The 23034-nt window shown below is 43.2% G+C and overlaps 2 protein-coding genes across 2 annotated transcripts; both read right to left on the reverse strand.

Annotated features, from left to right (window-relative positions):
• Positions 1-2238: 2238 nt before the first annotated feature.
• KIFBP (kinesin family binding protein) lies at positions 2239-11567 on the reverse strand. The gene is made up of 7 exons (XM_027460761.3): positions 11157-11567; positions 9422-9520; positions 7496-7575; positions 7204-7387; positions 5984-6068; positions 4402-4511; positions 2239-3760 (listed from the first exon to the last, which is right to left on the reverse strand). The coding sequence occupies exons 1-7, from the start codon at positions 11502-11504 to the stop codon at positions 2882-2884; spliced, it is 1785 nt and encodes a 594-aa protein (XP_027316562.1). The 5' UTR covers positions 11505-11567; the 3' UTR covers positions 2239-2881.
• Positions 11568-11660: 93 nt separating this feature from the next.
• On the reverse strand, positions 11661-23018 carry LOC101794908 (nucleolar RNA helicase 2). Its single transcript, XM_027460755.3, has 15 exons — positions 22627-23018; positions 22197-22475; positions 20667-20742; positions 19493-19671; positions 18255-18372; positions 17501-17686; positions 16851-16996; positions 16468-16617; positions 15915-16076; positions 15248-15367; positions 14688-14761; positions 13723-13882; positions 12799-12933; positions 12525-12569; positions 11661-11922 (listed from the first exon to the last, which is right to left on the reverse strand). Exons 1-15 carry the CDS (start codon positions 22978-22980, stop codon positions 11743-11745), a joined length of 2364 nt encoding a protein of 787 aa, XP_027316556.1. The 5' UTR covers positions 22981-23018; the 3' UTR covers positions 11661-11742.
• Between the last annotated feature and the right edge of the window lie 16 nt (positions 23019-23034).

A 23034-nucleotide genomic window follows, 5' to 3' on the forward strand; every position in this document is an offset into this window, starting at 1 on the left:
ACACTTGATATGCATGCTGCACAAACATGGGCTTCTTGCAAACCTCACTGCTCCACGCTGGGTAAGGAGGAAAAAAAAAAACAGCAGAACAACAGAGAGGAGTTTTCAGTGGCATGAGTTTTTTGAGGTACAAAAAAGAACAAAATGCAGGTTAAATGGAGTTCACGGGAATCTAATCTTTAATTAATCTTTGAAATAAATGCCTGACCTCACACATACTTCACAGTTAAAACTCAGCATTCCTGAAGGGAGCTTTGCTGCCTAATCCAGCAAGTCCCCTCTTGGCCTCCCTCCCTTTTTTTAAGCTACTCCACCATCTGAGTCCATTCCATCAGATAGTTTAACAAAGAGGAAATATTCAAGAGGTTTCCATAAAAAACACATGCCTTGAGGTCCCACAACACAATGTGTTGCAGTGAGCATCTGGCAGGAACTAGTCTCAGGAATAAAATATGTTCAGCTGGTAGCAGTCTTCAGCTTTTACTGTAGATGAAGAACTGACATGATTGGTTTCTGGAACGTTTCCCTAAATGTAATATATGATTAATATTTACACTTACATTATACTGCAGCTTTTAAGACCAGTTGAAGCACTCCCGCAGAGGCAAGAAGTGTCCAAACCACAGCACCAACCACACAAGCTGAAAAAAAAAGTGTGAAAAAAGCCCCGTTCTCTCTTATTTCCAGGCCTTTTTAAGTATTGTCCTGTTCTCCACTGAGCTTGGACCAGGATTTTGTTGAATACAAAGCAAAAGCTGCTACCAAGAGGGGTGCTCCTCTCCACACCAGCTGCTGGCTAAAAGTGACACCGGGTCCTGCACTCAGCTCTGCATTTGTCTTTCCCTGAATTACAGGTAAAGCCAAGTTTGATCAGCCCAGCCTTGCTTTAAAAAATTCACTTGAAGGCCCTCAAGGGTGGAATATTTAAAAACGAGGGAAAAACAAAAAACAAACAAAAAAAACAAACAAAAAAGAAAAACATAAAAATACTTTTTCTACTTGAATAGATACTTGAATAACTGCTTGAAGTTATTAGAAAAACATAACCTTATATTTTAAATTATACGAGTTAGTGGTAAAAATGCACCCTGCCTTTAACTGCAATAACACAAGAACACCGTACAGCCCTCCGCCAACCTGTGGGCCGTCCCACCGTCAGGCCGAGGGAAAAACTGAATTGAGATACTGACAGTGGAAAGGAAACTCGTAAAGGCTGACTAGACAAGTAGGAAAACAAACAGTGCACACGCATTCACACACACGTGCCCACACGCTCCCTGCATGCATGCAAAATAGATGCTCTAGTTTTGAGCTTTGCTGCCTCTCATTTCCAGGCCCCGTGTCTTGGCCTATTTGCTTGTGGTTAGCAGTCAGCCAGCCCGTTCTGCGCAGCAGCCTGCAAACGAGAGGTTTTTACCACACACACACACGATGTACTTTCTTGCTTGCATACGCTCCTCCCTCACCCCCTCTCCAGTTAAAAATGCTCTCGTTTTCTTGAGGTTTCCATAAGAAACCCGTTGTTGGGCTGTTCTCATTTAATGCCCTCCATTTCTGTAAAAATCTTCCCATCAGCTCGATAACGATAAGGCTGCCCGCATGTGGCGGCTCGTTACTGCACACCCTTGTCACTGCGCTTTCCCAGAGCTGGCTGACCTCTCCAACTGTTCTATGTATGCGGCTCGATCGTGTGCTCAGCCTGTGTTTTATCTACAGCACTGCCTTGTAATCCTTCCACAGACACAAGAAATACAAAGGCAAGCTCAGTGCGTGTTTTGGGGCAGAAACACAGCCTGGTCTTCCATGAAGGAGTAAATAGGGGGCTAATTCAGAATGGGGCAAAGGTGATGGTTTGTGTAAGACCAGGAACACGGCCAAACCAGCAGGTCCTTAATGAGAATCAGCTCTAGCAGCAATTGGCAATCCACAGCATCAAATCAGACATTTGAACAGTGCTCCTGAAGATCTGCAGCAACTTCGGAGAGGTGCCTACCTGCAGCGCTGGCTGAGAAAGCTTCTGACCTTCCTAACCTACACAAGGAGCTGTTTATGGCACCTCAGGCCTTGAAGCAGTGTTTGGAGCACTATCCCACGGCACCTCTATACCCAACCACTTTTTAACAGTTGTACAAAGAAAAGGGCTTCTCCTCCCACCTTGAGCAAGAAAGTCTGCTGCTTTCTTGCTTGTCATTCTGGTGCTTCAGATGCTCGTGTATTTTGATTGATGGCACATGGGAAAACACTTTCACAAGCATTTATTTTGGTAGAAGTTGTACCGTGTATCATATCTTAGTAAGACAAAACAGAATTCTAAGGACTCTGAACAAAAAAAAATTAGTGAAGCTAGTCCATTTATTGAGCCCGTATCTGTTAGGTTTTAATTAAGAGGGAAAGAAAACACTGAGCAACACATAAAATAAATAATGAAAATAGAGTTCCTTTCATACTGATAAGGTTTTCTGGGTACAAAGGTTAGAAGAGAGAGAAAGTTTTCTAAGTGGAAGAACGTGCCTCAAGTTTCTTCAAAAATTTTCCCCAGGGCAACAGATTCTCTTCGAAGAAACCATTCTTGTGCAGCACTACATTTAGACCGCATCTCAAAGGGAAAAATAGAAGGAGAAGAGGTTTATATTTACATACAGTACAAGCAATACAAAGCATCCTCTGGACATTCACTTTACATTTAAGGTTTAGACCATTAGTGTGGGTGAGCTACTAAAGTGGAGTGCTCTGTTTTTCAAGAAGTTGTGTTACTGCAGGCTCTAGTTGGACTGCCAAACCGTGGGCACCTCAGTTTTATTAATCGGCACAGAAACTGTCTGGCAGCACTGGTTTTGACAGAGATCATTTTAATAGTTCACCTTTCCTTCAAGGCAAGTATTTATACAAATGGCCCCAGTTTTGCTCTCAGCCTCTCCATTCTTGTTGGAAGAAGGCCCACCATCTCCTTACTGAGCTCTAGTTCAGTCTCAACAACCCGGACAGCATCTGGGTGCTTCTCGCAATAGTCTATCAGAAACGTGTAATATTCTAATGATGTCTGCATATTTTCCAGTTGCTTTTTGCTATCTGAAGTAATAAGCTTACTATAGAGCCGTGCGATATGAAATTTAGCCACCATTGCAGGGCGGAGAACATCTTCGTCGAGCTCTGCAGGAAACACCTTATCTGGGTCCCTCAAAGAATCTAAGAAGAGTTCGTAATACTTGATTGCTAACTGAGCCAAGGAATTCACTTTTTTTATCGTGTGGGAGTCAAGCCCCTCTAACCTGTTACCAATAGATACCTTTAAATCCATCATCTCGTAATAGGTCTCGGCTAGTTCAAACTGCAGCTGCCTACTGATCAGCAGGTAGTACTGCGGGTTCAAGTCTGCGCATATCGGCTCCAGCATGTCTATTCTACGCTTGTGCATTTTGCAGCGTCTCTCATAGTCTTCTTCGAAGAAAGCAAGGACCTTAAACAACGCACTGTGATCCTGAACAATCTCAATATGGTCAGTAACATAACCATCAACCTGGAAGAACTCTTTTGCTTCCTGAACATAGTTCTGACCCACTAGAAATATCTCCCTGGCTTCCTGAAAATCTAACGGATACACGCTGCTCACTTTCTCTTCCATGGCTAAGACAGAGTCACATATATCGCTCGTCCCAAAAAGGACAGCTTTTTTCCTGTCGTTCTCGTTCTCATCTTCCTGTTTTTTCCTTTGGGCTTTAAGTTGCATTTGCCTGAATGAATCCATCTCTCCAATGTCATCCTGAAAAGACAAAGCATAGTAATTAAAAGTGCACGTGCCTTACAAAGGCAGGCTTACACTGGATCATTTTATTTACGAGTTACCTTTCAAATACAAACTAGCTAGCAGCAAAACACAAGAGAAGACACACTTGCACATTAAACCTTATATTCACTAACAAAAATATAGATTACCATCTTGATTCTGTAAAAAAACAAGACGAAAACAATTTAAGTCTCCCTAGTCTGTGTGACAATGTAGTCAAACCAATACATGTAAAGCCATACGGCCCTGCTTCTGCAGAGCATTTAGCATGAAAACACCAGCAGGCTAAAGTGCTGCGTATCAAGAGGATGTTCTTACTGACCTGCCAAAATCAAACCATGAGCAAATTCAAGAGAGGAGAGGAATTGGTGAAGTTGCTGTACAAGCAGCACACTGATCACGTTAGCGAGCTGATCTCCCATCCATGTTTATTTCTAAGTACTGCATTAAAGCCAAAACATGCTACGAAATACCTGCTAGGTTTCAAACAGCTATTTTATTATTCATTGGGCAATTGCTTATCATTTGCTACCAACTATGAACTGACTCCTGCTACAAGCATCAAAACAGACTTTTTCTTTTTAGCAATCTATTCCACAGAACAGATTTTGAGTTACCTCAAGTAATTTCCGAGCACTCTGCAGAAGATTCAAGCAATACTTAATCCAGCATCTCGCAATTTCAGCTTTTCTCTGTCGAAGGTCCTGCTGGTCTTGCTCATTTTCATCTAGTTAGTGGAAATAAACACAGAAGAACCTTAATACCTGAGCACTCCAGTAATAATCCCAAATCCTACATGCAAAGGAAACATTACTTGTAGTTAATTATTTTTTCTTCGTTGTTGGACAGATACATGTTCACTGTGTTAGGTTACTATACAACTCCGTCAACAGCTGGTATGCTTCCACATGCCTACTGAAAACATCACCTCATTTTTTACTTTAATGACCATATCCAAGAACTCTGACAACTGTGCAGACAGGTAGCTACAGAAGCCCGTAAACACCGATTGAGACCTACTGAATATTTTATAACACAGGCAGTTTGAAAACCCCTGGGTTTTTACAGGCCTAAGAGATCAGCATAACCCGGCTCTGACAGCCCTGTTCCCCTGAAACTGAAAGTCTTTGGACACCATCATTTAAGTACATCCTCAAAGGCAACTGCATACAATTCTGTATTTTTGAGCAAGAAAAAATACTAAAAACAAATCAATGCACTGTCACTGAACTTCAATTAAATAAAATTCATTTGAGTCTATTCAGGTTATACTTTATGTGAATTAACAACATGGATGGATTCAAGTGCTAGAGCTCTAAACAGCTCAAACCATTGGATGTTAAACAATATAATTCACCGTTTAAAGTCAGAGTTATGAACTCACGCTGGGACTACCGTGAGTACTCCGTCAGTTAAGCTCTGTTTTGAAGCTGTCATTTGCCCAAGACATGGAACAGAAAACGCTGTGCTGTAGATAAGCAAAGCATAATCCTACAACAGACAACTTACGTTGCGTACTGATGCTATCACGTAACCACAGGTCCTTAAAATTGCGGTCAGTTCTTTAGAAGTCTTTTATTGATCTTTGTGCTGAACAGTGAAGTTGTTCCTTTACATAAATACCCCAAACAATAAGGATGATATCTACAACTTCAAAAATAGCCATTAATGAGGCTGCAGCATTCAGCAACAAAAGGCAGTACAAATGCCTTCTCAATTTGTGGTTTTTAAGAGCTGCAGTTTCCCTCCCCCTTCAAAAACTATGCCCAGGAAGCACTCCTTTTGGTTCATTGAATCATCTTCCTCTGATGGTTTACAACAAAGGTAAGCTGGATTTTAAGCACACATACAGTAACAAGTGCGTGAACTGCCACTATTGAAAGCATATTGTTTTAAATTTCAGTTTTTAATCTTTGTCACTTTTACAGTAAATGCAAACCTTATCTAACTCTTTCTGGTATGCTTTCTGAAACATCATCAACAAGCACTCAATTTTATTTTCAAAGGGTTTACTCATAGCTAATCTTAAGCTGCAGTAGCAGCAGCTCTTCAGAGACATTCCAGTTCATTAACAAAAGAGATTTTTGAAAATTAACACTGGTATCTGTTTTATACATATTTATAGGCTTCACTTTTAATGCCTGTATGAATGATGCATAATTCACCGTATTTTATTGTTGAACACTTGTACGAACTTACTGTCTTCAGCAGATGGCACCTGGCCAGCTTGACTAAAGATGACACTGGCTGCTGCTAAACAATGTCGGGACTCCATGAAGCATTGCTGAGAGAAACAGAAACGGCAGCGTTTGTCACTGGAACAAGCAACACAAGCACTGCTCTCAGCTTGACTAGACCCCTCACCTCGGGCAGCACGGAGACAGGAGTACAAAGCAAATTACAGAACTGAGAGGCTCTCAAGAATATTCCCCTGGATCCTGGAAGAAAAGAATTTTTCCACACGTACTACTGAATGCAGTATTTTCTAACTATTTTCTGTCTACCACAGCCATAAACGCAAGCCACTCTTTTAATATTCTTTTTTTTTAATATTAGATTGTGAACGTTTTCAGACTGCTCTGATCTATGCTACTATCACTTCCTGACATCTTCTGGTGAAGACTGTATCAGATGGCGTTAGTCAAAAGGAGCTGGACAAACAAGTCAATACATTAAAGTCAGATTTAGACTCCTTTACTTTTATGTGCCTTGTTTTATGATTACTCTTGTCAATGCATCAAAACCACATGGAAGTGGCAAGTTACTCTTCAAATGAGCATTAACTGGTTAATGTATGGCAGAAGTTTTTAAGGATCAGGAAAAAGCACCTGAGTAGTCTGGAACTTCAACATTCCTAACCAAAATGGAAGCATTTCCTAACAGAACTGATTGTTTAGAGTCCAGACAGATGTGTGGAAGTAACAGTTATCATCTTACAGTTAGCTTTAATGTTCACATAGGCTCAGTTCTTAAACACGTGCCAAAATACAAAGGATAATGATTTATATGGAACATAAAACGTGCAATACCTCAGCCCTAAGACGCCTTTGTTTTCAGACTCTATGAACAATATAATTAGAAGGAACAATTTAAGATTAAGCAATTATGACCTAGTAAATTTCACTTACAAGCATCATGTCACATCACTGCTGATATGCTCATTAACTACAGAGCTTTTCTTGTCTACAGCCCTGTCCGTTTTCCCTGTTGTCATCACTACGCCACAGAAAAAAACCAAGGCTACTATGGCTTCTTCAGAAAAAAATAATAGCTCTGTCATGTCAGAAGACAATCCATGGTTTAATAAGAGGCCACTTTTAATTTAACAGGGAGCCCTGCTCCAAACAGCTGTTTAAACAGTAGCCTTACTTGCTAGCCACGTTTACGATATAATTACAGCAGAAAAACCACTATATTACCTTAGAGAGATAGTACTGTGACAGCGTAGCAGCATTGAGTGCCCATTCCACGGGGTAATAGCCACAGTACTCAAGCTGTCGTTTCAGAGTAGTATGGCAATACTGAGCAGCCTTCTCAGTCATCTCTAGGTGTTGGTAGATTTGGGCCAGATAATACAGCGTATGGGTATAGGCTTTTTCAAATCTGAAAAAAGAAATTCCTTAGATTTCATCATTTTCTACTCCCTAAATACACCCTCCTAAGTAAGAAAATAAAAATTACAAAAATTCGAATATGCTGCTAGGCACCCACCTTTTTGATCTTTCTTGGTCTGTGAGTTTTTCTTCTTCTGACATGAAATGTTCACTGGGATCCAGGGGAGGATTTCCATCCTGCAGGAATACACAACCTATTCAGTCAACTACATTTCTCCTACTTTGTGACACAGCGCTCCCTCTGCTGGCTGCAGACTGCTTTATCACTTTGCAATCCTAAATTCAACAGAACTTCACATAACACATTTACAGCTATCTGAATGTCACATTTCTGCAGCAATTCTACATCATTCAAGAAATCTGGGGGGGAAGAGGAGAAGACCAAAATTTCACACAGAAGTACACCGTGTTCAGCTTGTAAAATATTTCTGCCTGCATACTTCAAAATAACACACGCTACGAGCCCCAGAAATACTCACCCTGTATTTTTACAGGACTACAATTGGGTGTCTTTTTTATATAACAACATAATGGCTTTACATCATGTTTTTAAAGTGCCAGTTTAATGCTAAGCTTGTCTTCAAGTGTGAAACATTCGTTTGCCCAGCAGCATTAATCGGTAAAAAGAAAACATCCTGCAGGAAGTAGCGCAGAGAACATTACGTGCAGAGCACTCAGCAGACCTGCTGCAGAGGCTGCTCTTGCCACTTTGCAATCACTCCCTTTATTCACAAGCTGCTGAGGCTGTTTACTCAAACTTACAAATGAGACAACAGCCAATGTTTTTGGAGGATGAAGATGCTAAATCTTGATCTAAGACACGACCTACATGCAAGTTTATTAATGAAAACGAGTGAATTATTACTGAAATACTTCATTTTGTTTTGTTTTTTAAACCAAAAGCTCCATCATAATCCTCATGTATATTATGGTATGTACAAAGTAATTATTTTCTTCATACAAGAAGAATCTAATCCACTAAAATATGTGGTAGTAGCCATTCAAAACCATAACCACTGGAGCAAGACACAACCTTTTAGAGGTGCTGTGGAAGCTAACAACATCATACTTGGCTGGGTATATCACTGATGAACATCAGGAATTAGAGTGAGGATCTATGGAGAGGTACGGTGTCTCTAGTTAAACCAACTGATTCAGAGGGTGGAAAACAGACAGGCTTTGTAACACAAGTTGTTTTTTACTCCCTATATCCATTACCTCTTTTCTAATTGTACACTAGCATGGTTACAAAGACAGTCCTGTGGCAGGAAATAACCCATAAAGAATAACCCATCTTAAAATTTCCAGAATAACTTATTCTGTAAACCACGTTCATGTAAAACTAATTTAATGCATCTAACTTCTGTCTGGCCTGAAACACAGCATACTTGCTCCTTTAAGTTCACAAATATTTTTAGCTCCCTCAGGAGCTCTTCTGCGTCCCTGAGGCAAGTCACTGTAGGAACAGCTTTGCAAACCACCTAACAATAGCACAAGGGAGCCTTTGTTGATATACAGCAGAATCCATGACTCAAAAGGTTGTTTAATATGCAAGAGGGGTATAACTGTTTGTAAGATTGTCCTCTTTGAAATGAACTAAACTCCTTGCCTCTATGCAATATTACATTGTGCATGGTCAGACCAAGCCATGCAAACATTACACTTTATTTCCCTTATCAGACTGAAAGTTTGACATTTCAGAGTGTTCCCAAAACAAGATTAGGACAATCTCAATTAGTAACCAAGTTCTACTTGTTTTCAATGTGGAGTATCACCTCAAAGACCTTTCCTCAAGGGCTTTTTTTTTTTTTGAGCAAAACTATTTTCCCGAGTAAACCCAATTTGAAACTAGCAAGTGAGCCTCCTCTGCTAGCAGCACAAACCATCCCACTTCTCAAAAGTATCACAGCAGCGAGTATGAAGCTCAGAAACTCAAGTTCCATTGTATGTTTTTTCCAAGACCAATGAAACTGTAAGTGATGCACAAAAGTAAGACCTGACAGAATATTAATAAATACAGTACCTCTTTCATGTATTGATTATACAAGGCTTCGGCAGATTCCAGGTAAGTTTGTGCAGTTTTAATTTCATCCCTTTCAGACCACAGGATACCTAGATTGTTCTGCATTTACAAGGAAGAACAAAATAGTTATTTTCCAATTACATCACACATTTTATCCAACTAACTTGTCAGTCTTCATCCCCATATATGTATTTTAAAATCATACATTTCAAAAGGCAACCCATCTTATCACAAGTTGCTCAAAGAGAAAGGTTCCCACAGGGGCAAATACATACAAACATCATCTCACAAAGTGTAACTTTCTGTGTTGCTCTCCTAAATTAGGACTGGTGTGTTCAAATAAAGTTTTTTCAACACAGAATGCTCTACATCTGATTCAAGCATGTTTTAAATCATTCGCTATCAAATTAGATATTTGTCATCACAACTCTGTGGAAAAATTTAACAGGGAAAAAAATGCTAGGAATGAATGCTTGTACATTTTGACTACAAGAAGAGATGAAAGGAACTACTAAAATGTAAAAGCTATGGATTACAACCTTTAGATTTATATTACAGGAAAGTACATAGTAACTAACATGTTACTGCAGCTGTGAACCTACCTTTTACAAAAATAAGACAAAGGTATTAATAGTGATCAATGTCTACTGTGCTAATTTAATTCCTAGCCAGTGTTATTACAAAATCGAGTAAGATTAAAAAAAAGACCTTCAAAAAAGCTACTATGCATAGTTGTATGCCAGCCTTGTGGCCCTTTCATTTCCATTCCTTTTATTATTTTTAAAAGAAAGCACCACGTAGCATGATGTTTATGAACAGAAACATTTTACCCACCGCTGAGCAGTGGAACTGACCAAATTTAATTAGACAAAAGTCGCCAAATATATCCTTACGTAAAAGGTCAGAAATTACAGGTAGGACTACAGGAACAGGCCCAGCAGGAAAAAGGAATGTGCCTCCCCTCCAAACAGCACAAGTGCAGTGACAACATAATTTGCAGTCCCTAGAACACGTTGATGTAGAATTATAGCCACGGTGACTACTACTGTGTTCATACTCAGGTTTGGTGGCTTTGTGGTTTTTAATTTAAATACTCAAGTCTTTTACAGTGCTTGGGATGGGAAGCTGAGGGCACGCTCATTTAGCAGCAGTGCTCATGGCTGCACACCTTGCACTGGGTGGCAGGTGATGGCAGCCCTGTCTGCTGTTGGACAGAGATTTTGTTAACAGTATTATCTACTTCAGTTTTAGGGAGTGAATGTTATTACTTCTAGACTCTCAAGATGGTGTTTACTTGTCTTGAATAAAATATAGTAGATTAAGAAATAACAGGCAATGCTGAAAAGTGAACAAGCAAGTGATTTTAGAAATAATTTACCTTTTCAGGATACTGCATAAATAAAAGCATCCCCCCAACTTGCCTTTGACAGCAAGTGAGGGTTAAGGAGTAACAGTTAAGGTCTGGACACACTGAAATCTACAATTCTTGCGAATTCCTTATGAATCCCTGCTTCCCTGTCTGAAGGAGGAGGCTGCTTTACCAACACCTGGTTTATACCCAGAGAACACACTGCTAATGCTCCAAAGCAAGCAGCACACCTCCACACCCCTGAGGAACCACTCTTTTGGGCGAGAAGCGAAGGGGCTGGAGAGGAGCAGCTCCCTCCCAGCGCCCCTCCGCCGAGCTCACAGCACCCAGAGCCCCCTCCGGGCTCCCTCCGGGCCCCCTGCCCACCTGGGCCTGGATGTAGAGGGAGACGCAGTCCGGGGAGAGGCGGTGCGGCTGCAGGAGCTGCGTGCAGCGCTGCAGGTGCTCCTCGCCGGCCGACAGCTCCTCGGTGTCGGTGTGGTTGACGCCCAGCTCGTACTCCAGCACGGCGCGCCTCACGGCCAGCAGCCGCGCCTCGCCTCCCTCCTCGGCGGCGCTCAGCTGCTGCTTCACCTCCTGCAGCAGCGCCCGGGCGCTGTACTTGGAGCGGTAGGGCTCGCTCTCCGGGTCCTTGCGCGACTCCACGGCCGACAGGGTGCGGGCGCTGCGGAACTTGTCGCAGGCCTCGGCCCACCACTCTCCCGCCGCCGCCATCTTGCGGCCCCGCCGCCCGCCCGCGTCAGCCCCGCGCCGCCTCAGCCCCGGCCCCTCCCTCCGCCCCCTAAGATGGCGGCCGCCGCCTCAGCCCCGCCGCGCTGACAGGAGGCGGCGCCACGACCGCCCTCAGGAAACACACGCAGGAGCGCCCCGTTTAGTATTATTATATATATTTTTTTTAATTTTTTATTTTTTTTTGGTAAAAACCAGCTCAGTCCCGTAGCTGTGGTAGAGGTTAAACGGAGGACTTGTTGAAGCGCCGTCCCCAGCTCCCGCCGTTAAACTTGCCGTTGCGCCTGAAGCCGCCGTCCCCAAACCTGGAGGGTCCCCGGCTCGCCTCCTGGGGCTGCTCCTCCAGCTCGGGCAGCTCCTTCGCCACCGCCAGCTGCCAGCGCCGGGTGTCCTGCCACCGCTCCTGCAAACACAGCAGCCCCACGTCACAGCGGCCCCTTCCAGCCCCATGCCGTGCCCAGAATCACACAGAATCACAGAATTTCTAGGTTGGAAGAGACCTCAAGATCAAGTCCAACCTCTGACCTAATGCTAACAGTCCCCACTAAACCACATCCCTAAGCTCTACCGATGGCTAACAGCAGCACCAAATGCACCAGCACCTCCCAGCAAGACCCAGCCATGACAAAACAGCTCGGCAGAGCCCCACAGGGATAAGCATCAACCACAGCCTTCCCACATCATCTCCTTCCCAAATCACCGCCATGCAGAGCAACCAAGGGACAAAAAGAACTGAAGTCCACAGAAAACTCTTTTAAGTGCTGCTACTCTCCACCAGAGAGATCAAAACCCAGAGCAGCCAAAAACATACAACTATGTTTAATGAAAATCAGCTTATAGGATGAGCACTGAAATGAGTATTCTTTCATTGCAATCTCTCCATGCAATGTTCTTATTAAATCACAAACCTGATCTCCCCAAACCACCCAATATTCAATCTGATGTATGACAATCACCAAACATTTAACTTCATTTATCCCCCCGAAGGTTCCAAAAACAACTTACCTGTATTTGATTCAGTTCGTTAACAGGGATATCAAAGCACACCCCCTATAGGAGAAAAAAATAATCAAAAACAAAAAATAGGCACTTGCTTTCCAGAAACAGAACCAAGACAATAAAACTCCAGACAGGCAGCACATGCAACTGAGATATGAACATTTCTATACTGGTACTTCAGAACTCCTGTCCCAACCCCTGTAGAAATTGGCCATATGCACAGACACACACGTGGACCACACCACCATCCCTCCTTCCCAAAGGATGGGTTATAACCTACCATCTTCCCCTTAAGGAAGCGCATTGCAGATATTTTGTCATCTATCTCTTCACCAAGCTGTTCTTTTAGTCCTCTCCAGGCGTAACTCATGGAACGCATTTCTATCGAGCACTTCAACACCATGGTCACATAGCCCTTCAGAAGAAACAAACAGAGAAAGACATTTGCAAATACATTTCGTTGGACTAACAATAACGAACAATGCAAGAACCTAAGAGAATCCTAAGGGACCAGCTTCCCAGAAGTAAAGCAACTAAAAGCCTCTTACGCTAAAGGTATACATTTTACCTAGGAGTGCCCATTGATATGAAAAGCCAATAGCATTTCTGTATTTTAGCCAGAAACAGAGATGTTTATTCAATAAATAAAGTTACAGCTGCAAAGGGAATAAAAAATATGATACAAGAAGTACAGTCCAGTCATATGCTCTTTCCGAAACTGTATTACTACACAATAAACTGTGCCAAGTTCTCCCCGGATGCATCAGGAAAAAGAAGGACTGTACTTTTCACCTGCCAGGATTTCTTTGAAATCAGGTAATTAATTGCATGTTAGACCTGCTTGAAATATGCAGAAATGCAAGATGCTCCCTGAGAAAGGAAAACAACAACAGCAAGAACCAACCTATCCACTTGTGAAATTTCATTAAGTTCTTTTATAGTATCAAAGTCTTCTGTTACTTGGATCTCTAGAGCAATTCTTTTAGGTCTCATTACATGAAAATTTACTAAATGATCTCAAGTTTCTCTCATCTTACTCTGCAAGTAAGAACTGAGTTCAGTTAAGGAACAAGAAACAAACCAGAAGGAGGTAACAGCTGTAAGAAACCCTACTGAAAGAGCCTTAAGGGAAAATGCCACAGTTGCACTGGACTCAAGTGATTTGTTTATCCACTCTTATTAATGCAGGTATAATGCTATTTACCGCAGTTGAGTTGAGAAAGGAGCGCTGCTGTATGGAGGATGCTCCACAAATGTGGGCCAGAGCTGCTGCCAGGGCATCAACCGCTCCTTTTTCCGCTATAAGCTCTCGAGCCGACTGTCTGAAGTAGTCTATTGCAAAAGGAGGAATGGCCTCTATACACCTAGAGCGTTGATAAAAACAGCAAGGAAAGTTTCAGAAAGTGTTGCTAGCAGATCCGAAGATCCCTTGTGTTTACTTCACAAGGGGAACAAGCCACTAAAATACCACTGCTGGGCTGGAGCAAGGCACCTTCTGCTCCCAGGGAAAGCTGATCAAATTGGTTAGTTCTGGGAGAAGGAATAAGAATAAGCTGAGAAACTGAGAACAGTTACTTCTCTAATGCTGTTTTTGGTACACCAGCACTTCCCACCGCTTTTCAGTACAAGGTAAGCCCAACACCATGCCAATCATCTCACTAATGACAAAAATCTGTCAACGCAATTTCCACCAACTGGGCAGCAAGTGTAAACAGAGCTGCATGGAATAAAAAGCATAACAACCCTTGGCAATAAAATGACAGAAAAACACAGGATGGGGCTACAACACACTCACTACTGTAGTGGAATTCTTCATTTTACAAAATATTCTCTTTAAACACTGCTACCGTATACCATCTGAGCAGACAAAACCAGTTTCCCCACATGACAGTAATTTCTTGTTCTGCCTTTGATAGATTACTGATGTTCTAAACACAGGTCAATCTCAGCAAGGATTTAACAGATTATGTTCTATAAAAAGGCTGACATTCAAGCACACAGGTTTACTGATATCATCTTAAGAAAACTAGTCAGTGTCCACATGCAAGCAGCTGACTTTTACTGCACAGGGAAAGTCGCTCACATACATGTCTGTTCTTTAAAATTGCTAACAGCATTACTGCTGGCATGAACTCTAGATGTCTTTTAAGAACAGAGAGAAAAACTTACTTTTTGGCATCATTACTTGACGCTTTGATTATATCTGTAGCAGAGGGAACACCTATCCGCTTAAACGTAATCCCCTGAAATCAAGAAAACAAATTGCAGTTAAAGGTATTTTCAGCACTCCACAGGTTCAACCCTACCTCAGTCACATTACCAGGACCTCTTTCATTTGTTGTTTATAGCCCCAACAGTCTTTACTTAAAAGAAGGTATAGCTCAAGCTAGAATAAAGATTGGAAGTCACTGCCTTGGTTAATTTGGAGCTACTTTCCACCAGTTTACAAGCAGATTGTAACAAAAGGCATGGCCTCATTCATGTATTCGGCCACAGTCTGCCTCCTGCCAGTAACAAGAGTACTGCCAGCATGGAAAAACTCATGAGACATTAGAATAAGCTGATAAAAAACCATTTACCAACACTTAACAAATATCAGCATTTTAGGCCTACCCACTCCCATGCTGACCTCATGCAGCCCTCAGCAGCTCGTGGTTACAAAGTCCAAGAGTACCACTGTCTTCTTAGGACCTGAATCATTTCATTAAGAAGTCCAAAGCAGAACTCACCGCTTTCTGCTCAACCTGTTTCAGCAAGTCTTCTTCTCTTCTCTGATAGAAACAAATACAGATCCCAGTCCGGCCAGCTCGACCTGTGCGTCCAGAGCGATGGATGTAGGAATCAACATCCTTCAAAAATTCAGATTAACGTGAAAAAAACTTGTGTAATTTAAACCATTGATATTTATACAATGTAAGAGGAGAAGTGGAAGCTAAATTTTAATTCAGAAGCCTAAGGAATGATACATTTCTATACCCAAACTTGTAACTACACACTAACCACTGGAGGCGTAATACCTTGGGTTTAACAAATGCTATTGATACACATTTTTAAAAGTAAAAAGCTCCAATGGAGTTTCAAAAGAAAAAGGCTACAGGAGTATTTTAGTATTGTTACAAACTCCATCTAAAGGTGTTCAGAAAGGATTCAGAAATACCTAAACAATGTCAAAAGCTACTGTAAGACTTAGCGGAGTAACAGAAAAGCCTAGCTTTTACTTTAATCAGAGCTCAAATATAAAAGCTTAACTAGAAAATTCTAGGGCTGCATGTAAAAAAATCCACTTCATTGGTGAATCAGACAATACACATGGCAAAATAAGGAACTCCCAACTATTCTGCCACAAAAACAAACAAACAAACAAACAGACACTTTCTTTTTCCCCTAATGACTTACTTTTGGTGGTGAGCACTGTATAACCAGGTCAACTTCAGGAATATCCAAACCACGGGCAGCTACATTGGTTGCAATCAGAACTTCAAACACACCGTTTCTAAATCCCTTTAAGGTAACTTCCCTCTGTTTCTGTGGAATGTCACCATGCAATGACTGGGCATCCTGTCAATGACACAAACGGTTAAGATGTCATTTGAAGAGGAAGTGTAGCCTGCAACATCCAGAGATATTTTGTATGTGACATTTTTCAAATACTGGGCAAAACATGCCTTCCCACCGCTGGGAAGAGAGACAGTATTTCCTGGTTGTTCAGCATTAGCTGCGTATTTTCCATTGATCTGGTCCTGGATGATTTTAAAGCCACAGTAATAATCACATAATAACAGCCACAAGCGTATTTTAAATGCACAGCTCTACTTTTAGACGTGGATTTCAGACATCTTAAAAACACACCCAAAAACAACTCCATCCACACGGTTCCAACCTCATATTTCTTTCAAGACGTTCAACCCCCGAGTATCTGTAACTGCTGCTTTTCTATTGACCCCAGTACCTGCTTGAGAGAAGAATTCAAAGCCAACTCGTTTGCCTCCTTTTTGGTCTCACAGAAGATGATTGTTCGCCCACGGCTCCCACTGTAGACTTGAATGATATCCCCGAGAACTTCTGCTCTCTGAGATGAGCGACACTGTATAGCCAAGTGCTGTTTGGGAAAGAAACAGACATAATTAATTCAATTGTAGTATGTTTGTACTTTATTTTTTAAAGTGCCAACTACAGGCACTAAGTGAAATCTTTGCTTTAAAAACTCACGTGTCAATCAAGAGAAAAGTCATTCCACACCCCCACTTTCCACTTCGGAAAGTCACTGCAGAACCCATCTCACCCAGGCCACATGCTCTCAGTACCGTAGCACTCTGCACCAGACTCACTCACTTCCACAGTGGTGGCAGTCCTCTGGGTCTTCTTGCCAATCAGGTCGATCTGTTCATATTCACCTTTCATGTATTTCTTTGCAACATCGTACACCCAGTGCGGACAAGTTGCAGAAAACAGCAGCGTCTGAGGGTTGTTCTCAGAACCTGGCAGGAAAGACCACCAATTTCAGACATCACAGCGGACTCAAACTTGAGGTCTGATTTAAAAAAATCAATTGAATTCTCTCAATTCGATTCTCTCTCTCTTATAAAACCTATACAGATTTCCTTTTTTAGAAGATTACTTGTACAAATATTACTTGTACAAGGATCAACTAACCCTAAATCCAGTCATCTTTTTCAGAATGAGGATCATAAGGGCTTTGCTTAAAACCTAAAAAAATAGTGGTTTTTTGTTTTTTTGTTTGTTTGTTTGTTTTTTCCTGCTCTTTCGCCCTCTTCCTCCCTTTTTTCCCCCTCTCTCCTTCCAAACATGTCATTCCAGCCCATCAGCCATCTGACACCTTGCTCTGAATCCTATCCTTTTCTCTGGGCTTTTATACTAGCATCACACAAAGGATTCAACCCAGGGAGCACCACCAGTTTTGAGGATAGTATAACTGTGTTTTCTGCATTTCCCCCTATTTTTTTCCTAATATCTGCATTTACCTTTTTTATAAGCAAATCCTAAGATTTCTTCTACTTGCTCGGCAAAGCCCATGTCTAACATGTGATCGACTTCATCTAAAACAACATGCTTCACGTTGGAAAGGTCCAGCTTGCTATTCTGAATGTGGTCATTGATCCGCCCAGGAGTTCCCACTAGAATATCAATGCCAATTTTAAGGAGATCAACTGCAAGAAAATAAACAAAAACAACAACTGTGTCAGATTACAGAGGAAAAAAAAATCTGAAAAAACAACCAGTACACAGCAAAACTTCTAACCTTAGAACCAAGAAGCTGCACTTTCCTGCAGCTTTTGTCTCTGCATAAAAGCACTGCGGCATTATTGCCATGTGATGGCATTAGAAACCTCCATAGCTTTATCACAGAAAAAAAAGCTTGATTTTTTTTAGCTAATTTATTTATTTCTTTCAGTCACTTCTGTGGAAATTTATGGAGCCACCTGCACATACAGTCGTTGGACAGTCATCCAGTCCCAGCGTATGTCCACTTACAATATACACAAACCCACAATAAAGAAGCAATCAGGAGGATCAGACACTTGCAGTCCTATAATCTTTCCTTTTTTTTTAAATGACAATTTATTGGAAATAATTCAACTCAGCCTGTGTAATTCCTTTGAATGCAATGTCATAGCTGCCTGAAGTGAAACTCTGACAGGGAAAAAAGCCAGTTTTACTCATGAAATACATTTGGAGGAAGACAACTCCCATCCATGAGTTTTAGTGTTTACTTACACTGTGCTTTATATGGAGTTCCTCCATAAAAACAAGCCACTGACAGTTTTTTTGTGAGATGCTTGAAGTCTCTGGCTACCTGAATGGCCAGTTCCCTTGTTGGGACAAGAACCAACACCTGGAAAGAAAGAAAAGACAAAAATGTAGCTCATCCTCAGGAGAGGATGCAAAGAGAACAGGATTTACTTCATGTTGGACGGGGAAGCCGCGCTGCAGAACTGCTCTGATTTTTTGCCTGTTGCTCTCCAATTCTTGCCATTTTGTAATCCCATTTTTATGCTACACTTGTCGCAGCGGTGCCACAGCTCCCTAACCCCAGTAACATTTCCTGCCATCTGAAACTGCGCATCACAGCCTCAACACCAGCAAGAAGAAACAAGGGAAAGCATTACAAGATAACTAAGATGTAGACCGGTGATGTTTTTTTCTTAACACCAGATAAAACAGACACTTCAGTAACATTACTGAAGGCAATGAAGGCACAGTTCAATGTGAAAGGACAAAAACAGTCACTGAACAATTTGGCGTAGTAAGATCTGACATGATACACAGCATGAAATGCTCCAGCCATGTACCCTCCTTCTCCATCTACCTGCCCTCCTCCATTACCTTTCCTTTTAAGAACAAAGTGATAAATGATTTCATTCCTAGAAATTTTTCAGACAATAGTATTTCAAATCTTACATCACCATCACCTTTAAAATAAAGAAGTATGAAATAGGCAACAGATCTGTAGACTGTCACAGCTTTTCAGTCACGAGATAAATGCACACATCTTATCTGTGTGGGAATAGGGTATCTGATTACAGATACCTGGTTACAGGTTCAATATCATGCTCAAGTAAAAACGTAAGTAGCCCTTGAATCCATTCAGTTGCATCTCCAGACATGGGGGAAAAATAAAATTATCACCATCAAACTTGCAGTAAGAAAACCTCACTGAGTTCTGAAGAGTCCAGCTGACACAACTGCTACAGAGGCAGGGGACTGAACCCCAAAGCCACACACCAAATTCCTGAGGACAGGAGTCTGGACATCATAAGGAACCTCAAATATGAAACGTTTTATCACCGAGATGCTACAAAACCTCAGTCACACTGTAGCTCCTAGCCTGAGGAAAGTGTTCAGTATTAGGAACACAAATAAAGGAAAAACAAGTCCACAAAGCATTTACAAAATCACTTTTGAAATCTGCCCTACTCAAAGGTTTTGGTGTTAACCCTTAAGTGGTAAGTTACTTTTGGTGAACGTCCTCTTCTCTCATCTTGTGTGACGCTCTGAAGTTTTTCTATCAGCGGAATAGCAAAAGAAAAGGTTTTCCCGGTTCCCGTCCGAGCTTGAGCAATTAGGTCTTTGCCGTCATATATGGGCTGAAAAGTCTTCGCTTGCACAGGGAACAGGTATGTTACACCTCGAGCTGCAAGGTAATCCAAAGAGATTTGGTTAAGTGCTGCTGAATCTGCTGCAAACTGGACTAACAATTAGGAGCCCTCACACAGAACTAGTCTGAGTATGTAAGACACATCCTGCCAAATCCTGCACGCCACAGGAGGTACCAAGTTAGAAGAAATACACACACGCCTGTTGGTTTTCACTCTTACTCTAGAACAAGTATTCCACCCCCAAATGCAAAGGTGAGCAGTCACATGAAATACAGCCTTCTTTGCGACACTGGTGCAAGACACCAAGGGAAAAATATATGTATTAATATTTTTTTTTGATACAGACCAAGATTTTGTTGTAGCCTGGCTTTGAAGGCAGGGGACGAGATTAAGCTGTTTGTTTTAAGAAAACATTCTGAAAATTCAGAGACATTTTGCAGAATGGAAGCGAAACAATGCACCCCAGTGACGCTTCTAAGGAAAATGTAAGGCAACAGCAATAATTTTGTCTGGGGAACAAGAACTATACAACTTCCCAAAGAAAAGTAAGAATTCTACAGCTCTTACTTTTACAAGAAAGCTAATCTAAAGGAGAGATGAAAATGCCCCAAAGTATGAGGACAATCAGAGACAATCTTTCCACAGAAGCTGAAAGGCCCTTGTATACAAAACCACACTACGCTTATTTAAGAAGTGATATTACAGAGAACAGATAAGAGCATTGAAGACACACTGAAAATCAAATGATGCTAATAAGAAAAAAAAACACTGTCTATAAAACGTACACGCAGTAGTAACCACGCTGTCAAAGAACAACTCTACCTTGAAATAAGTACACTTGAAATTGAACCAAAAGAACTTTATCAGACTACTGACAGCAGGTTCTTTGAACCTACAGTGACTGCTGGGGTGCGTATCCTTACTGCATAATAAATGCAGGACGATTTAGGTTTCAATCTCTGCTCTTAAGGATATCAGAGCACAATCCCAACAAACACTTACAGAAATTTATTTTGCCACGTTAACTAACCTTTGAGAAGGTTGATGGTGTTTTTGGAAAGCGGAAAATTGGAGAAAGCACCTTCTCTTGCTTCCTCTGTCAGCTCCTAAAAGGATAAAAGAAAACTTATTAGTCCTGAAGTAGGATCAAATAGCATAACCGACATATCCACACAAGAAAAGCTGTCTATTTGCTTTATTGGCACAGTTGTAGCAGCTACCTCCTTTCTAATTAAAAGAAAAGAAAGGCCTTGAAATGCAGGTACTTCACAAACAAAAATGTCATCACTGTAAAGCAGGCAACTCGAATCCAGCCACCCTGAATTAGAAGGCAAGGTGACACAGGCTGCACCAGTCACAGGGTACGAGGAGTTCATACAAGTAAATCGTGTTTTTAAATCAGCACGAACTCTGTGCTACCAAATCCTCCTGCTTGTTACCTGCAACATGTTTAAAACCATCTATAATGTCACCTCATCCCTAACTCAGATATACCTGCACCATATTTTAAAGTCCCGTGGCAAAAGAATGGGAACAAACACTCCTTCCATGTATCTGTGACCCATCACATCATACAGTTATGCTCAGCATGTCACAAAACAGAAACTCCTTGCTATCACTCTCAACTGGCTCCACTGAAATAACAATCAGGTAACTTGTTGTGAGCAAAATACATTTGGTATCAGAATTTACAATGTTAATCAGAAAACTCCAAGCAAACCAAATCTCCTTGGTACACTACACAAATAGCTTAACTCTGCATGCCATTAGATAGTTAGCTAAAAGTCATTATTCAGTTTTCTGCTTCAAAGATCTGAGAGATGACATCATTATACCCATGTACAAACAGCACCCTGGACTAACATTTCCATCTTAAACATGAAAGAGAAAATTACACGTAGAAGGACCGAGACAGACGGTGGCAAGCTGCAGTGCCCACTCACACGTGTGTACAGGGCCCAGGGGCTCCAGATGCCCCAAATCTGGGCAAGGAGATCTCAAGGGGAGGGAATTAAGTAACCGTCCTTTCCAGACACCCTGCCAAATACTTCTTCGCGGAGCCTTCCAGAGAGAAAGTGCCATCAGAGCACAAAGCAGTGCATGTTTCTCAGATGGGATCTGCTTGTGCAACCAGGAAGAAACCCTCGTGCTGTCGGACACGGAATGAATTGCTATGGGAAGACAAGCCAATACATGCAAGCTGCTTCCTGCTAGCCAGCCTCCTCTGCTGCCGCACACTCCAGACAGTTTAGCATTTGCCAGGAGGAGGAAGGCAGGACACGAGGAGGAAGGCAGGACACGCAGAGAGCTGCCACGTGCCGCTCCACGTGCTGCTGCGCCTTACTCACCCACCACAGACGGGTGCCTCGTGCTAGGGGCTCCCCAAAGCTGCTGCTCTGAGTCTAAGGAGAGCAGCACCTAATGCTACCCACGGCAGCAGCCAAATGCTCCTACGGGCCTCGCACAGTGTCTCCACATGGCGCCCAGCACGTCATTAAGCCAACTCGTTACCACCAGGACACCAACTAGGTGAGACAAGGGCTCTGCGGGCAGTTGCTACCTCGGAGTCGCCGTCGTGCTCTCCATCCACCTTGTCGTTGGCCACGCTCTGGGCAGCCTCGCCATCCCTCAGAGCCGAGGAAGGTTTGCCCAGCGCCACGGTGCCGCTCTCCTCAGCCCCATCGCTGCTTTTCAGCCGCTTCTTCGCCTTCTTGTGCAGGGGCGGCTGCAGGTCGCCATCGCCCAGCCCGCTCTCCTCAGGCTGCGCCTGGTCGCCCTCAGCCTGGCCGCGGCGCTTCAGCTTCTCCCGGCGCTTCGGCTTCTTCTCCGCGCTCTCCCCCTGAGGACACAAAGCAGCCGTCAGCCGCCCGAGGCGCCCCCTCAGAGCCCTCCATGAGCCCTCAGCGCCCCCTCAGCGCGGGGGGCACAAAATGGCCGCCCGGGGCGCCACGTGCGGGCAGCCCCGCTCCCTCCCTCCGTCCCTCTCCCACCTTCGCCTTCCTCCTACGGCCTCTGCGGAGCGGCTCGGCAGCCGCAGGCGCCTGCGGCTCCCCGGGGCTGGCGGCAGGACCGGCGGCGGGCATGGCTGCGGGGCGCTCCCCGCACAGCTCGGCAGCGGATCGGGCTCCAGCGGGGCAGCACCAGGAGCCGCGCCCCGCCCCGGCGCGCAGGAAGGGAGGCGCCCAGCCCCGGGGCAGCGCCGCCGCCGCCGCCACCAGCAGCAGCGGGCCCGGCCGGGCCGCCGCCGCCCAGCACAGCCCCCGCTGCCGGCCGCGGCTCGGAGCTGCCGCCCGGGAGGCTGCGGGGAAGCCGAGGCGGGCAGCGCGGCCCCACACGCCGCCCATGCGGCCCCACAGCCCGGCGCTGCCCGCCCCTTCCGCCCGCACCGCCCGCCGGGA

This window comes from Anas platyrhynchos, chromosome 6 (genome assembly GCF_047663525.1).
Source record: "Anas platyrhynchos isolate ZD024472 breed Pekin duck chromosome 6, IASCAAS_PekinDuck_T2T, whole genome shotgun sequence".
Classification (NCBI taxonomy): Eukaryota; Metazoa; Chordata; class Aves; order Anseriformes; family Anatidae; genus Anas; species Anas platyrhynchos.

Excerpts from the sequence above, each read along its gene's own strand:
- LOC101794908 (XM_027460755.3), bottom strand. The coding sequence starts at position 22,980 with ATGGGCGGCGTGTGGGGCCGCGCTGCCCGCCTCGGCTTCCCCGCAGCC. Across the intron at positions 17,687-18,254 it reads AACTCCATATAAAGCACAGT|TTGATCTCCTTAAAATTGGC; the intron begins GTAAGTAAACAC and ends ATTTTCTTGCAG. Across the intron at positions 13,883-14,687 it reads TCAAGTAATGATGCCAAAAA|GTGTATAGAGGCCATTCCTC; the intron begins GTAAGTTTTTCT and ends TCAACGCTCTAG.
- KIFBP (XM_027460761.3), bottom strand. The coding sequence starts at position 11,504 with ATGGCGGCGGCGGGAGAGTGGTGGGCCGAGGCCTGCGACAAGTTCCGC. Across the intron at positions 9,521-11,156 it reads CCCTCTACATCCAGGCCCAG|AACAATCTAGGTATCCTGTG; the intron begins GTGGGCAGGGGG and ends TTGTAAATGCAG. Across the intron at positions 3,761-4,401 it reads GTGCTCGGAAATTACTTGAG|GATGACATTGGAGAGATGGA; the intron begins GTAACTCAAAAT and ends TTGTCTTTTCAG.